The sequence below is a fragment of the Misgurnus anguillicaudatus genome, chromosome 2 (assembly GCF_027580225.2).
Source record: "Misgurnus anguillicaudatus chromosome 2, ASM2758022v2, whole genome shotgun sequence".
NCBI lineage: Eukaryota > Metazoa > Chordata > Actinopteri > Cypriniformes > Cobitidae > Misgurnus > Misgurnus anguillicaudatus.
Window position 1 is genome coordinate 27,003,221 of NC_073338.2, and position 16,123 is coordinate 27,019,343.

Genomic DNA, 16,123 nt, shown 5'->3' on the forward strand with positions numbered 1-16,123 from the left:
AATGCACCGTACACAAGGGGGGCCGCACGCTGAAAAAGTTTGGGAACCACTGGGTTAGAGGGGAAAAAAAAGATTAAGAGTAATGTTGCATGCCTTGCAGAATTTGCATGCTATATGGTAGTCTGTTCATTTGGAGAAGTATAGGAAAAGTTGCATGGGCAACATGGGCAAGTTTGCTGCTCTCATTTGTCATCATGATTTATGGTGAATCAAAACGTATTATACTCATAAACTGACTCTTGAAACAGCAAGTATGTGTGTACAGTCACGGATGAACTGATTTCCATCAAGTGAAACCAAGTAACGCTCACAATCACCAACTACATACACAGAAAAATGCTCATTTAAAATATATATTACAGTTTACTCCAGTCACACAATGCCTAAAGCAATATGAAAAAAGAGTTTCCAAGCAGGTCACAGCATAAACTATGGAATATAGTAGTAAAAGATTAATAAAACCACCAAATCACAAAATAATCTGGGTAGGTTGTGAAAAGCAACTACTTATCAACTGAACTGAACACTTGCAAATTGATAATCAGTAAAACAACAAGATTTTATTGAATAGCATAAAACAATATATACAGTGGGGTCTAAAAGTCTCAAACCATATTCTGGGATTTAAAATGTAATAAAAATGCATTTTCAAATGCAAGAACATTTTTGACACCACATTAACTATTAAGTACAAAATATAAGTTTTTCTTGCTTCCACATTTTTCTCTTTTGGAGCATTTTCACTAGCGGCTCACATATTTAGACCCCACTGTATTTTTCAGTAATGCTGTCTAGAAATTCATACATAAATGATCAAAGCTTATTACCGCCTGCGTTTTTGCACAATGTCAATGGGTCTGTTCACAGCACATGGGGATCCACACAAACTCCAGATCCGTGGGTTAAGTGCCCGATCAGCTGAGAAAGAGAATCCACAGTTTGCCGGCACACTCATCTTGCCGGCACGCTCATGCAGTGATCCAGTCTGTTACGCTATCCCTTCAACACCTTCAACAAAACTCACAGGAGTCCGGTTTCCTTTCATTCTTTCTATACATTACTCGTGAATTAAAATAGTTTCTCGTTGCTTTGGGTAATAACTACAAAAGAAAAAACAGAAAAGGATCCACAGTCTTCTTTAACCAGTCCATTAGTTCTCATCTCCTGCGTGACACATCTTGGAGTGAATGGAGATATGAGTCTAAGCGACGGGCTGCGTCACAAGCCATGCTTCACTTTAAAAGCATGTGTGACTCAGACAGCAACTTTAAGAGATGCTCAGGCACCATTTACACATGGATCTTCTCCTTGCCAACTCTATCATTCTTACACCTTCTGGTGTGGAGACCCTAAAGACTCGTCTGAATGATGGTATCTGAGACCTCCGTCTTATTCTGATGTTGTGTGGTAGCCAGGTTTATGTGGGAGAGACAGTGCCATGTCTATTTGGCCCACATCAGCAAGACGACTTGAGCTTGCCTTACTGCATGCTCCAGAAAGAGGGCGGAGCCAGGAAAACATAGTTCCTGCCCCCATGAGAACATTCAGATGTTAACCCTTTTCTTACCAACTCTGGCTCATCAAAGCATGATTCCAAAAGTTCCCAATAAAGAGAAAATGCATTTTCAGAACAACGCCTTGATCAGCCATGGATATGCATTTATGTAACACAGTGGTCCTGGAGAAACAATGACCATGTTTATATGCACCCGAATAATGCGATTATGATGGGATTTTTGCAATATTGCAATTATACTTTGCCTCGTGTAAACACAATACTTCAATAAAAATAATGCGGTTAAGCTCATAATCGCATCAATAATAATTGTATTAACAAGTGGCGTAACCGAGTATGTGGACATGTAAACACTTTTAAAGGGATAGTTCGGCCAAAAATGATATTAAACCCATGATTTACTCACCCTGAAGCCGTCCTAATTGCATATGTCCATCATTTTTCTGACAAACACATTTGCAGTTATTTTAGAAAATGTCTTATATTTTCTAGCTGCTAAACAGTAATGTTACGGGGTCCAGCTCCTTCAAGTCCAAAAAATGTGCATATATCCTTCTCCAAAGAAATCCAAACGGCTCCAGAATGATAAACAAAGGTCTTCTTGAATGCGGACACGACTAAGATGCGGCGCTACCGGAAGCTAGTTATTTTCGTTTAAAGCTTTAAATATGTATATTTCTACAGCAAAACTGCGCAGATTACCCTCAGAAGACCTTTGTTTATCATCCAGGAGCCATTTGGATTTATTTGGGGAGGGTATATGCACATTTTTTAGACTTGAAGGAGCTGGACCCCATAACTTTACTGTTTAGCAGCTGGAAGATATAAGACACTTTCTAAAATAACTGAAAATGTGTTTGTCTGAAAAATGATGAACATATGCATCTCGGACGGCTTCGGGGTGAGTAAATCATGGGTTTAATATCATTTTTTCCCAAACTATCCCTTAATCGCACTAACTAAAGGGCGCATGTTTAAAAATATGCATAAAAAGTGAATAAAATACGGACTTTTAAACCACAACTTCCAAACCACGATGTCCAAACTGAAAACAACTTGCACTGACATACTTTAAAAATACATCAGTGCTCTTTGTTTTGCCTCAAAATTCATACTACATAATGATTTTAGTAAGTTATGTTTGTTATAAATAAATATATTTACTATTTAAACTAAGGGCTAGTCCTGTCTTAAAGGACGAGTTCAGTATTTTACACTTAAAGCCCTATTTTCAGATTGTTTATGATGAAATAGAACGGTTTTGTCTGAAATTTCGACATATGAGAATTTTCGGTTTCTGTTGTATCACCTCCCACCTCTACAATGGGTGTATAGGTGCACTGGAACAATCCTTCCTAAAATGCATTAAACTTTCGTTTACAAAGACGTGAAACTCACCGAGTGGTCAGGGGTGTTCACTGATATGCTTACACAAAAATCACTGCAAAATACGCGTTCCAAAAGGTGTTTTACTATTCGTTGTAAATTTGTAAACCTATTTTACCAAACGCCTCACACCCGTATATTCTTCCGTTGAGAGCTTGAATAATAGACACTCCAGCCCAGTTGGTGGTGATAATCCGCCTTTGCCAAATGCAAGAATACAAACAACTTCATTTCCATTCCCGGCGGCGGAGTAATACCGTACCTCACAGCACATCTAATACAAGTCAATGGAGTTGGACAAAAACTACGATAAACCTGTTAGAAAGCATCTTTTGCAGCGATTTTTGTGTGAGCATATCAGTGAACACCCCTGACCACTCGGTGAGTTTCACGTCTTTGTAAACGAAAGTTTAATGCATTTCAGGAAGGATTGTTTCAGTGGACCTATGCAGCCATTGTAGAGGTAGTGGGTGATACAACAGAAACCGAAAATTCTCGGGCCAGCATCATATGTCGAAATTTCAATCAAACCCGTTCTATTTCATCATAAACAATCTGAAAAAACAGGGCTTTAAGTGTAAAATACCAAACTTGTCCTTTAAGCTAATCCCTGTCCAGGAAACCCCTATATGTTTGAGCCTATATCAAACGTAGATACAGACTTTGACGAACAACTAGTTTCCAGGTACGTTTATTTGTGTTTTTTAGTATGAACCTGCAAAATGTAACTATAACTTCAATATAGGACTTTAGCCTAAATGCTACCATATAGCATTAACTGGCATATAGCGCTTACTCACGAGTCACAACTTTATTTTTAGCATTCTATGGCACCTTTAAGAGAGGATCTACAGTAAACCAAAGATAACAATAGACAACACTTGCACTGTGGGGTTGCTGCCAAAAACTGAAACAGACAAACACAGAACTTCCTGAGCCAAAATTAAGGTCCTTAATCTTCATATTCGCTCTGATGGATTACAAGTTTAGTATGGGATCTCAAAAGATTTACACCCATTCACTTGAGACCATGTCTATGAGTAATGAATTACCGTGACCACTGCAACTGTATTTCATTTCAGTAAATAAGGAGGCTTAGTTTGTTTCTCTGTTGCAAACATCCTTTGCAATGTACTTAAAATAAACAATGAAACTGAAATATTTTCCACAGTCTCTCGGGGGATATTTTTCTCTACTTCTCATACTCCCAGTCCACAGTAAAATGCCCAGCCCCAGACCTCTCAGAATCACAGAGATGGTTTTCAAACAGTATACTGTTCTTTAGAGCATCCCTACAATACACTGAGCTTCATTGCATATAACTTGGAAAATAAACACAAGGTACCCAGGACGGATTGGGCCTAAAAAATCAGTAGCAAGCTAAAAAGGTATTTTTTTCTTCTTTAAATCGCTTCCCTCAGCAGAGATTGTTAGGATATACTTGTTTCATCCTAATGATCAGGACAGCATGAAGGTTGATAGAGATCTTTGAAAAAGATAGACCAAATGTTCTCGTGTGGAGTATCGTGTTTGGACCATCTCCATATCTTTATCACAGGAGTCATTTGGGACATAATCCTGATTCAAGAATCAGTATGCAATTCCTTTATAATTCTTACACAAAAAATATGATGTAGTTTGGACTTTATTCATTTAAACTGGGCTGAAACTGTTTTCATTAGGTTTTTGGAATCTGCTTTTAAAATATCCAATCCAGTGATAAAATTCAACTCGAATCTATCCATTTTAATAAACCTGACAAAGAAATGCAGAAAACTGTATAACAATCAAACCAACTGGCCTGATCAAGTGCTGTACATTAATATAGCCAGTATGACAGTGTGTAGTTATGATTTTAAAAGATTAAATAAATCTGTTTTTCATAGCAGAGTGAGTAACCAATTACTGTGATGGATTAAAACTCACAATAAAAATGAAAGTTTCTTCACGGATTACCATGTGAGGAATTAGAGGTCAAGATGTAATGTCTGAAGCATTGTTTTTGGCTCTGAAATATAGTAAAACATTCCCGGGAGTTCACCTCAGCGCTCGGCTTTTATTTTTATTTTATATTACCCTGGGTTACAGTATATTCAGACTGTTAGACTTTGTGTCAGTGTCCTGGAAACCTATCAGTTTTAGATAGCAAACAGACCTCGATGTTTATGCCTGGTGAATGTCTCTACTGGGCTGGTACTATACAGCAGTATATATGATATGAATTAGTTCTACATGTATAGACACAAAGTCTTTTTTCTTTTCATACTGTATAATAACATCTATTTTAAACAAACAACAATTACACCTCAGAGGTAATGGTTATATTTTAGACATTAAATAATTCAGAACAGCCTTTAATTATTACAGTATTGGTCATGGGATGTCTTTGGTCTTTTATTGCTTATGAAATGTATGCAGTGCATGATTCCAGTTTATTTATAATGATGATGCAGTTCAGAGCACAAATCATGGCCATGCCATGACTTGTAGAGATAAGCAATGAATTACAATTATCAGTTATTTACATATTATAAGGAGTCAGAATAAGCTTTCGCTAGTTTATCAGTAGAGAATTTAATTGGGCTAAGATTATGAGGGAGATGATGTCATTAAAGGAAAACACCACTTTTTTTCAATATTTTACTATGTTCTTACCTCCACTTAGATGAATTAATACATACCTATCTTTTTTTCAATGCGTGCACTTTTAATCTTTGTACAGCGCTTCTTGAATGTGTTAGCATTTAGCCTAGCCCCATTCATTCCTATGGCTCCAAACAAAAGTTTTATTTTGTGGCACCGTACTTACTCGTGTAACTACTCATGTTAAAAGGGAAAACATGGAAGTGTTTGGTGGCTTCTAAATTCAAATCCATGTTTGGAACCATAGGAATGAATGGGGCTAGGCTAAATGCTAACACATTCACGAGGCGCTGTACAAAGATTAAAAGTGCACGCATTGAAAAAATATTAATTCGTATAAGTTGAGGTAAGAACATAGTAAAATATTGAAAAATGTAGGTGTTTTCCTTTAAGATGACATCACAAGCTTGTCACAATGTTAAACTACAATGTGATTTTTGGTTATTTGAAACTTTTATGCATAATACCCTGTATTGCATTATGCAAAAATATGTATGTATTTTGCAGACATATGCATGGACTTTCTTTTACCAGCATCAAAATCTTTCATCCAAAGACGTATTGTATTTAACATTAGACTATTGCATCCTCTGCTGGAGGAACATGTACAACAACCGCACTTAAAACCACACATGCTCAGCTCCATTTTATCTAAAATATGAATCTCGCCTGAAACATAAGTGACATTTTTCCTAAAAACAAATAACAGGATATGATACAAGATTTTCTATAGTTCAAGTTCAGGAATGTGCATTATAAATGTATTTCTCAATAGCGATATTTTACCAGCAGGTGTCACCAGCCTACTAAGATCCAAATCACCTAAAAAAGAAATGCTAGATAAAAACCTCCTCTGACAGCTTCTATTAGTTTGCGGATTTATAATGGACCGAGAGCAGACGGGTCAGCAAAGTTCCCGTCATCAGAGATCAATGAGAGGGGAAAATACAGAGCACACTGACGCACGCACACAGTGACTCCAGTCACAGAATCAGCCTTTATCGACTATCCTGAGCCCTGAGCTTTTATTTTTGGGTCCTATGGATAGTGACACTGTTGCCCTGTGATTGGTTCACCTCAATTGACTCAACCCCAATGTGCAATGTGATGAAGCAGAACAATGAAGAAGCTGTGATTTCAAATATTCAATAGAAGACACAGAAGATAAGCACTCAATGCAAAATATAGTAGATTCAATTCTAGTTTAACAATGAGAGCGGCATTCAGCACATCCACAACACTAAGCTATTGTGCATTAATTAACAATTTTATTACAGAACAGATCTTCCTGATGCGAGAGTGTCAATAAGTATGCCATTCAAAACAAATTGCAATATAGACATACAGTAGTCTAGATATGGCACCATCTCAGCTATTCATCTGGTACAGACCAATCTGAAAGATGAGAATGTAAATGTTTGCTCTGCTTTATATGACCATTGTAGTGAGACACATCTAGGAAACAAGTCACAGCTTTGTCCCGCGAGTCCCATGGAGAATAAGAGCGTCTCTGAGAGTCAAAAGCTTCTCTTATAAACAGTGAAACGCTGTGATATGCTGTGACAGGTCCCATAAAGAGCCATAGATTGAAAAGTGGTTTCTCAAATGGCTTACAATACATATAATACATTTATATTCATCTAGATTTCTCTGCGCTCTACAGGAACAAAAATACAAATAAGATGGCAATAAAATCATTTCATCATGGTTATCATTAACCCTTGGTATCTTTACAATGATGAAATGTGCACACTACATACAAAAAATCTGTGAAATTAACTGAACTAAGAGTACTACAGTCTTATTATTTGTAGATTAGCCTTAATATGTAATAAACACCAAAGAGCATGGAAAATAGAGCGTTTACAATCCCAAGGTCATAGGTTCGATTTCCAGGGAACACATGCACAAATGCACAAATCCACTGTAAGGTGCCTAAATGTAAGTTAAATACTTAAATTGTATAGAGTCAAGTAGTGATGTGTCTGTCTATCGTGACTTTTGTCATGGCTGTTCCTGAACACCCCCACAGGCAAACATCAACAGATACTGGCCAAGCCATCGATTCTCTATCTCTAGCGGCCTTAGGCTGTCCAGACCTTAGATACAGCAGCTACACATTACACCAAACAACAGTCAGCTCTGCCAACCACGAATACTTAGTGATGATACCATTATTTTGTGAGTTCAGAACCCCCACATAGAGTAAAGGGAAAAGTTTAATGCTAAACAATCTCTCTCCGCTAAAAGATGCACTTATCATTGCGTCATAGCTCATGTCAGAAAATAATGGCAATGGGAGCACTGGTTTGCATCATGTGGACAAGCCTTTCTCTTACACAGAGTGTACAAAACGTACCAGTGTTCTTCAACAAGGGAAAAAACAAACAAGATACTACCGTAAGCATTTCAAAAGTGTTACATTTGAGCTTTAAAAGTGTCCTTAACACAACAAATTAGCACCTCAAGCTGCACACACCACCAATGATGTTGCTGTTTATATGATAACTTCTTTAACTGCACATGAGGCTTGCTTATACGTACCCAATGCACGAGTGCCGTCGTGTCGAGTAGCTGACCTGCATCGTCTTCCTGGGGAAACGAAGATCTTTGCTCATTGCAACAGGTGATTACATTTACTATCAAATGGTACTGCTAAAACCTAACAAGGTCTTCTGGCTTTAAACAACTATGGAACACAACTACATGCAGATTTCTTTTTGGTTAATCCCAGATCGACATTATGCATTTGTCCAGTGTGTCCAGCTGCTAAGAAGCATATTTGGTGTCAAAATCCTACAGTCACTTAAATGAAGAACATCCCAGCAGAGGGATACAAAGTGTTTCTCTTGATTGCTTGAATGTAATCCAGATGCCAGTTCAGACTTTATGAACAGTTGTATCACTGCCGTTTCTGTCTCCGTAATGATAACAACACTTATTTAAACCTATATGATCCACAGGATATAGAGTCAACGTAGAAAATCCAAGTTGCATGTCGTCAGGAAATCGCAACGCTCCTTATTCAGCCTTAAAATATCCTACAACGTTCTAGGATATTATTAATTCTTATAAATTCAATATTCAAATATAAATATGAATAGATAACCCTAAAAAAATATGGCGCTCCTAAACAGTAAAAGTTTCCTAAAATATTTTATTAGCTGATTGATTTAAAAAAAAAAAGAAAAGAAAATGTGTAGGAAAAAATGCTCCAAGGCTCATAATCCTATCAGGTGCTCCACCACATGTGCTGTCACATCCAGATGCCTGGTTCCAAAAGTCCTGAGACTAAACTCTAGCCTGAAACAACCAGTCTTTGATAGAGAGAGAGAGAGAGAGAGAGAGAGAGAGAGAGTGTGAGAGAGAGAGAGAGTCTACAGGACTGTTGCATGTGTACAGTATACAGTATTTCAGTTTGCTATAGGTGTGGTGCCATGACGCTTAGATTTGCCACTTGCTGCTTTACTTGGCAATTCAAATAGCTTATGCCCAGCTTGTACGTATTACTGGCCTATTGTTTATGAAACTTGCTGCCTACAACTAAATAATGAGATTGTATATGTTGCTAAATCCAATTGATTGCATGTGGCTGAGCTGTGTGTGAGTCCTACACAAATATTTATACTGAACTTTTGTGAGATTTCATTAAATTAAGGTCTTTTTTGACAAATCTTTGTTAATGGTGAAATGTAATTAGATGCTCTGTAATAGTGTCATGAGATAATACAAGAAAAAAATAGCATCCAAATGTTTTACCTGCCAAGTTCCAAACAAACTAGATATCAATTTACTACTAATAGACCTTTTGCGTGTTTGCAAACAGAGATGACGTTTTTTGTGGGCGGAGCCCAACTGGTGGCAGAAAGTGAATGCTTCTCAATAGCTGTGTGAAGTGTTTTAGCATTAAACTGTGATTTTTAAGGATTCGGTGTTCTGTAGAAGTCTGTTTCCCCTATATTTCTCTTAAGTGTAATGTTTCTTATAACGTTTTCACCAAGTTACGTTTATTTTTTAAATAAATTAAAAGTTTAAATGGCTTGGCTACCGATATGTGTGCATGTATGTAATGTATATGTATTGTTCTTTATTGGTAAATCAATTATTTTTACAGTATGAATCACTGAAGTACTTATAAGAGCAATACTATCATGTATTCTGTATAATATCATTTATTAAATATTTCATCATTTCCTGTTTTCAATTTATTCCTTATATTTTTAGCCTACGTGTTTGATCTAAAACTATTATGTATAGGCCTGTTTATATATTATTAACACTTTACATCGTGTGTGTGTGTGCTATGTTTATATATTTATTAGTAAACATCATAATTTAGAACAAACAGGAAGAAGACATAGGCTAAGATATATGGTAAAAAGAAGTAATAGAAAACGAAAAAACAAGAAATATTATTGATATCATGAACTTATTCAAATCATTAATCTTATAAACGTAACGTGATGAAAACGCTATAAGAAACACATAGAGGGATCAGACTTCGACAGAACACCGGATATCTCCTCTAATTATTTTATTTTCAAATTATTAAAAGATTTTCAGATGATTTCATCACTCCAGTCTGTCCGGTTGAGGGCTTTTATTGCAACCACAAACACCTACGTTTATCTTCAAATCGTGTCTTCGAAGACGGTATACTATAAAAATGAAGGTCATATATTTTGGCATTCCTATTCTGACACTCAACAGCACAACAAAACATTTTCTAGTGAGTTATATTGTTCGTTTCACTCGTGTCTCATTCATTTCCACTGTTTTTCTGCCACCACATGCGCGCGTGATGTAACTGTGACGTCGACTCGCAAAAGGTCTATATCTACTCGGCTCTACCCTCTGGTGGACACAAAATCAGAGGCCATATTACAGAAACATCTTAAGTCGATTTGAAAAGTGCAATGTTCTTAATGGGATCCAGATTTAAATCACCGCTGCTACTAAACAGATAAGATAGGAATCCGAGATAGGATGAATCTGTAACGCAGTCCCAGAACCCCAAAAGGACGTTAAGCAAGTTTCTATTAATACATTTTCTGATGAATGAGAGTTTTCCTCCTATGATTAAATAAACTACTCCAGGAGGTAAGAAGAGAGTTTTGTTTATGGATAAGGCATGGATGAAGAGATGAGGGTTGAGGCAAACACAGCAACTCAGATTGTTAATGTTGACTAAACAGTCTTTAGAGATAGATTAGCACACGACAACAAAAAGCTCAAGAAGAGGAGCCATGAACTATACAAATATACTACATTAGCAAATAAATTGTACTTTAAGCATTTTTAAAGGGATTTTTAGCACAACCTTTCCGTTTTAACACATTGGCCAAATAAATACATGGAAACATTTTACAGTAAGTTTGTATTTTGTTATTAATAGTGCATTAGTTAACATAAACAAACAATGAACAATACTTCTATAGCAGCTGTTTCTGTTAACATTAGTAAGTGCATGCATATGAACTAACATAAATAACTGTATTGGCATAAACAAACTTTAACAAAGATTAATAAATGATGAAAAACTATATTGCATATTGTTACTTCATGTTAGCTAATATTAAGAAATACAACCTTATTGTAAAGTGTTACCAAATGCATAAATATGGGTAACACACTTTATAATTTCTTAACATTAGTTAATGCATTATCAAAACTTTTGTACTAAATACAATACGTCTTCTGAACAATTTGTGAATTGAATATTGTACTTCATTATATTATTGTTTTATGTGTGTGTGAATTATGTTGATTGTATGGTGAGGCCAAAGACCAAGTTCCAGTCGTAGCTGGACAATAAAAAACAAAAACAAACAAACAATAACTAACAATGAACACTACTTCAACATTTATTAATCTTAGTTCATGTTTATTTCAGCATTAACTAATACAAGTTGTGATTGAATTAACTGAATGAACTAACTAACTGAATGAATGAAATGAATGAACTAACATAAACGATTGTATTGGCATTAACTAACGTTAATAAAGACAGCTGAAAAACGACACTGCTTATTGTTAGTTCATGCTAGCTAATGCATTTACTAATGTTAATAAATACAACCTTATTGTATAGCGTTACCTAAATAAGAAGTAATATGTTATCTAAACAATGTTTATTTCCTAAACAACTGAATTAAATACATGACACAAATTCAGAGGAAGTTATATTTCCTCTCTAAAAAAACACATTGTGCAACTTCATTAACATGCAGTTAAACAACTTTTTAAGTGCAGCAAGAGAAACAGATTACTAAACAAATTTCTTATTCTGTTATTGTACTTTCAGAAAAAAAGGTACAAAAACTGTAACTGGCACAAGTTCCTACTATATATGATTTAGGTACAGATATGTACCTTTGAGGTAACAATATGTATCTTTTAGGTACTAATATGCTCCATCCTTTAGGTACAAAGGTCAGGGTTCCCACACATTAGTTAACTTCAAATTCAAGGACCTTTCAAGGACTTTCCAGGTCTAATTCCCTCAAATTCAAGGACTAAATGTGGGGACACATTTCAAGTGAGAGCAAGGTTACATCGTGTTACCTTTTAAGATACATTGTTACATTTCCCTTTCAAGGGAACTCGTGCTGCGTCACTGTGGTGACACTTTGGGGACGCCTCCAGTGGTAAGTGCGTCTGAATGTGTATATCAAATTCAACCAATGGTGAGGCTTAACGATAAAGACAGGGTGACGAGGGAGCTACACTGTTAACCCAGAAATTGTCTTTACTCAAACAATCAAGGAAAAATCATTAATATTTTCAGTTTTGAAGCCAAAGCTTAAAAAGTTTAGTTGATTTAACTGTTAACCTTACAAAATCTATTAAACTAAAACATTCAAGTAAAATGAACTTAAAATTATTAGTTCATGTTGTGAGGAATACCCATAATCCTTTGCGCCTGAATATTTAGATTATTTTTTGCTTTTTCACAAATTAAAAACTGATAAGAACTTTCTCTATTCAAATATTTGTTAATAAAATGTCATATAGGTTCAAGCTCTTATATTATTGATGTTGTTTTCTTGTAAATTATACTTTTGTGAAGTCACCGTTCAGGTGATCAGTGTTTCCACACATGAACCCTGTTCAAAACATTTCATTGTATTTCTCTCCACTGTACTTACAATGTATGTCAAAAAAACATTTTTTTGTGTGTTTCTGTGGAGAATCACGTTTATTCAATGATTGACTTAAAGTCAGTCATTAATTTTTGTTATAATACCATTTATAACATCAAAAGTAATATAAAGTGATAAAAACTAAAGTTATATGCAACAGGTTTCCTCACACATTTCTAGTAATGTCATCTAATCTGGGTTAAGAGTGCATTGGAAGAAATTAAAACATTAAGTACATTAAACTTAAAATTAATTGTCATTTCAACCAGGCAAAATCAACTTTTTTAGGGCAACGAGTTTCCATAAATTTTTTAGGTTCAATCAACCTGTATGGGCTTACAGTGTAGGAAGTATATCGCTATCTTAAATATATCCAAAGACGGCATTACAGGGATGAGGAAGTATGGCAACGGAGACGCAGCGTCTCGTTCCCTTCTCAGGGAACAAGAGTTACATACGTAACCAGAGACATTTTCATGTGTCAAACACAACTATGCAAAAAAGCATTCTATTGGTCAGAATGAGCTGCTTAAATTGTTACTGAATTTGAAAAAAGATCCAAGCTAAATTTAAAACGATATTTTTCAGAAAGACTTCTCAGGCCAAACAATTCTGCTATTATTATCTCGTATACACTTCAGTTTCTGACATTAAAAGTTTAAAAAAAGTTTCTTGCTCTGATTTAGTTCTGTGAACAGTATTTTGACAGACAAATGACTTGTTTAATCTTTCCTTATCCCACACCATCCTGCCATATTTCTCCAACAGTGGATTTCTTACTTCTTTAAAACCCTTGACACATTTTATGAGAAAAATCTGTGCAGTATTAAAAGTCAGATCTGACCTGGTTGTAGTTCAATTATACACAGAACCAGGAGAGAGGCTCTGCTTAAATTTCCATTAGATATACACTACCGGTCAAAAGTTTTACAACAGTCACTCGTTCTTTATTTATATATTTTCCCATTAAAGAATAATAATAAACTCATACAAACTGTGGCATAACACAAATATAACTGTGGGATTTATGTTGGTGACTAAAATTATCCAAAATAAATCAAAACTCTATTATAAAACCCTATTTATCATCTGAAATGCAGTCACCCTTTGCCTAGAAATTGCACACCCATACTTGTGTAATTTTATTTAGTTTCACCTTAGGATACATTTTTAAGAATATCAAAGTAGTTCTCATTTAATCTGAGCTGCTTCAATATTCTAAAAAAGTATTTTTAAATACAATTTTAGTTTTCTAAGAACAGATATTAATCTGTTTGGCACATGCATATTTTTGTCTACGAAAGCAATTTCAAGCATTTAACCAAAGACTTTTAAGATCATAGTTAACATGTCAGTCAAGTGTTTCAAAACCGGTCGTGTATGTTCCTGAAACAGAACAGACTGACTCTTTCCATTTACATCACACAAATTAGCTGACGTGAACATTGTGACCCATATGTAAACGTTTCATCTGAAACACTTGAGATTTTGCCGAATAATTTTATGATAAACATCTTCTGAGGTCACTGGTAACACCTCGCCCAATTTCAAATCAGTCAATAAATGAGTCAAGCAATGTCTATGTCATATAACACATCCTTTGAGGTCTGACGTTTATCTACTAACTTGTGTGTGTGTGTGTGTGTGTGTGTGTGTGTGTACGTGTGTGTGTGTGTGTGTGTGTATGGTTGGGGATGTTTACAGTTTTGTGTGTCAGGCTGTGACTTCCTTAAATCTTAATAGAAATTCAACAGACACAGAAACAGAGGCTCTATCTCCAAAGCATAAGCATTGTAGACATAATTTAGCCATGTCTTTGAAATGAAAGCTTTAAGGATTTATAATCATTTTTGGACTATAAGTATAAACACATGCTATATATAAAAGCCACTGTTACAATGTAATAAATTATGTTATGTGTACGTAATGTGTCATGCAAGCTTTTGCTTCAAAAGTGCAATCTTAAACCACAGAGAAAAAAGCGTACTATGTGTCTTTACTGATATTCATCGTTTGTTGAAACATTTTCTACGCTGTAAGAACTGAAGTCTGAACAGCCATAGTGTGATGTAGCAGTAAGCTATAGTAAATAATCTATTAAGTACTTGACACAGGTCTTATTAAAATACATATTTGTACAATGAAAATGGACAGTACAATTTACATACAACTACAAACAAGTACTACTATACAGATGCATACAAGTCTTTTAAAGTGTGAAGACATTAGCAAAAGAATACAAGCCAAATGTTTGACAGTACAACTGTAATATGCAAGCGAACTGGTTTTAGTCTAAGCTATTTAAATATACTACCAATATGACTAAATCAACACGACTCCCTTGAGCTACCCCCAGAGCAGATCGATACAGATTCTTACACTTACGGCAACAACTCGCAGTGAATGCTCAGGTTGCGTTAAGTATAAACAGCTAATAATATAAACACCTCAGGTTAAGATATCCTCAAACACAAAGAGATCTTTTAATGACTCTGCACAGCAGACAAACCACCTTGTAGCTAGAAGTGTTACCATTGATACAAAAGCAGCCACAAAATTTGCCTTGTGATATCCTGTTACACAGATCCCTGTGCCACAAGACTCCCGTGAAGTCTCTTTTTGAAACAAAGCCTTCCGGTAAGATCACAACAGATGTGAATTCAGTGCCAGTTTAACACTTAAAACTCGCCCTGAACCACATTAAGACAAACACAAGTTCCAGTAATTCAGATCCTACCTGGGAGTGTGAGCCAAAGTGAAGCGCCTTTGCAAAGCGATGCTGCGGTTCATCATCAGCCTCCGGAAGAGCAGAGGGGAATTGCGAGGTGAACTTCGAGGAGAGTCCCGCGGAGACATTTTTGGCGACCCGCCGGGAGAGTTTTCCTTAGGTTTCAGCTTAAGATAAGAAGGCCTCTGAGGTCTCTCTTCTTCTGAACTTTCTGAGAGCATGTCACTCATGACAGCAGACTTCCTGCGTCTTCACAACTGTCTAAAGTGGGTAGTTGCGGCATGGGTCGGTTAGTTTCGCTGCTGCATCAACACACTAACCACAGAGCTGTGGGTCTACATCTTTTACCCTTCACCAGATATGAGAAATCCAGTCTTGCCTCAGAGATCACAGACGCAATACCGGAGCCAGCCATCACAGCAGTGGAACATCTCGCCTCGTGAACTTGCTTTGTTTACATAACTTGAAAGCCTTCCCTCTAACAGACTAAATATGGAAGTTTGATTTACAATGAGCCAACTCTGTAATAGAGCTGAATAAGTGGCCCCGCCTCCACATTTAGCATAGGACAGTCCAGTGTTTACTCTTCTATAATGACTTCCTGCACTGGTCCCCTGATATGTTAAAAAACCAACCACGGCTCACATACTAGTCCGATGCGTTTAAAATGAGATTTCCTCAGAGAAACGCAAATGCCTTTCACATGCT

At 36.0% G+C, this 16,123-nt stretch overlaps 1 protein-coding gene across 6 annotated transcripts in view; it reads right to left on the reverse strand.

The window, feature by feature from the left end:
• pde4ca (phosphodiesterase 4C, cAMP-specific a) overlaps positions 1-16,123 on the reverse strand; it is a 53,252-nt gene that overhangs the window by 33,304 nt on the left and 3,825 nt on the right. Inside the window, exon 1 of one of the 6 annotated variants that reach the window (XM_073875710.1) lies at positions 15,425-15,965. The exons of 1 other annotated variant lie outside the window; for it this stretch is intronic. In XM_073875710.1, the coding sequence (XP_073731811.1) occupies positions 15,425-15,645 (221 nt within the window). In that variant the 5' untranslated portion in view covers positions 15,646-15,965. Of the gene's footprint in view, positions 1-827; positions 1,467-8,089; positions 8,517-15,424; positions 15,966-16,123 lie in introns of those variants that run through there. 4 more of the 6 variants (XM_073875698.1, XM_055202192.2, XM_055202195.2 and 1 more) reach the window with 4 other exon arrangements.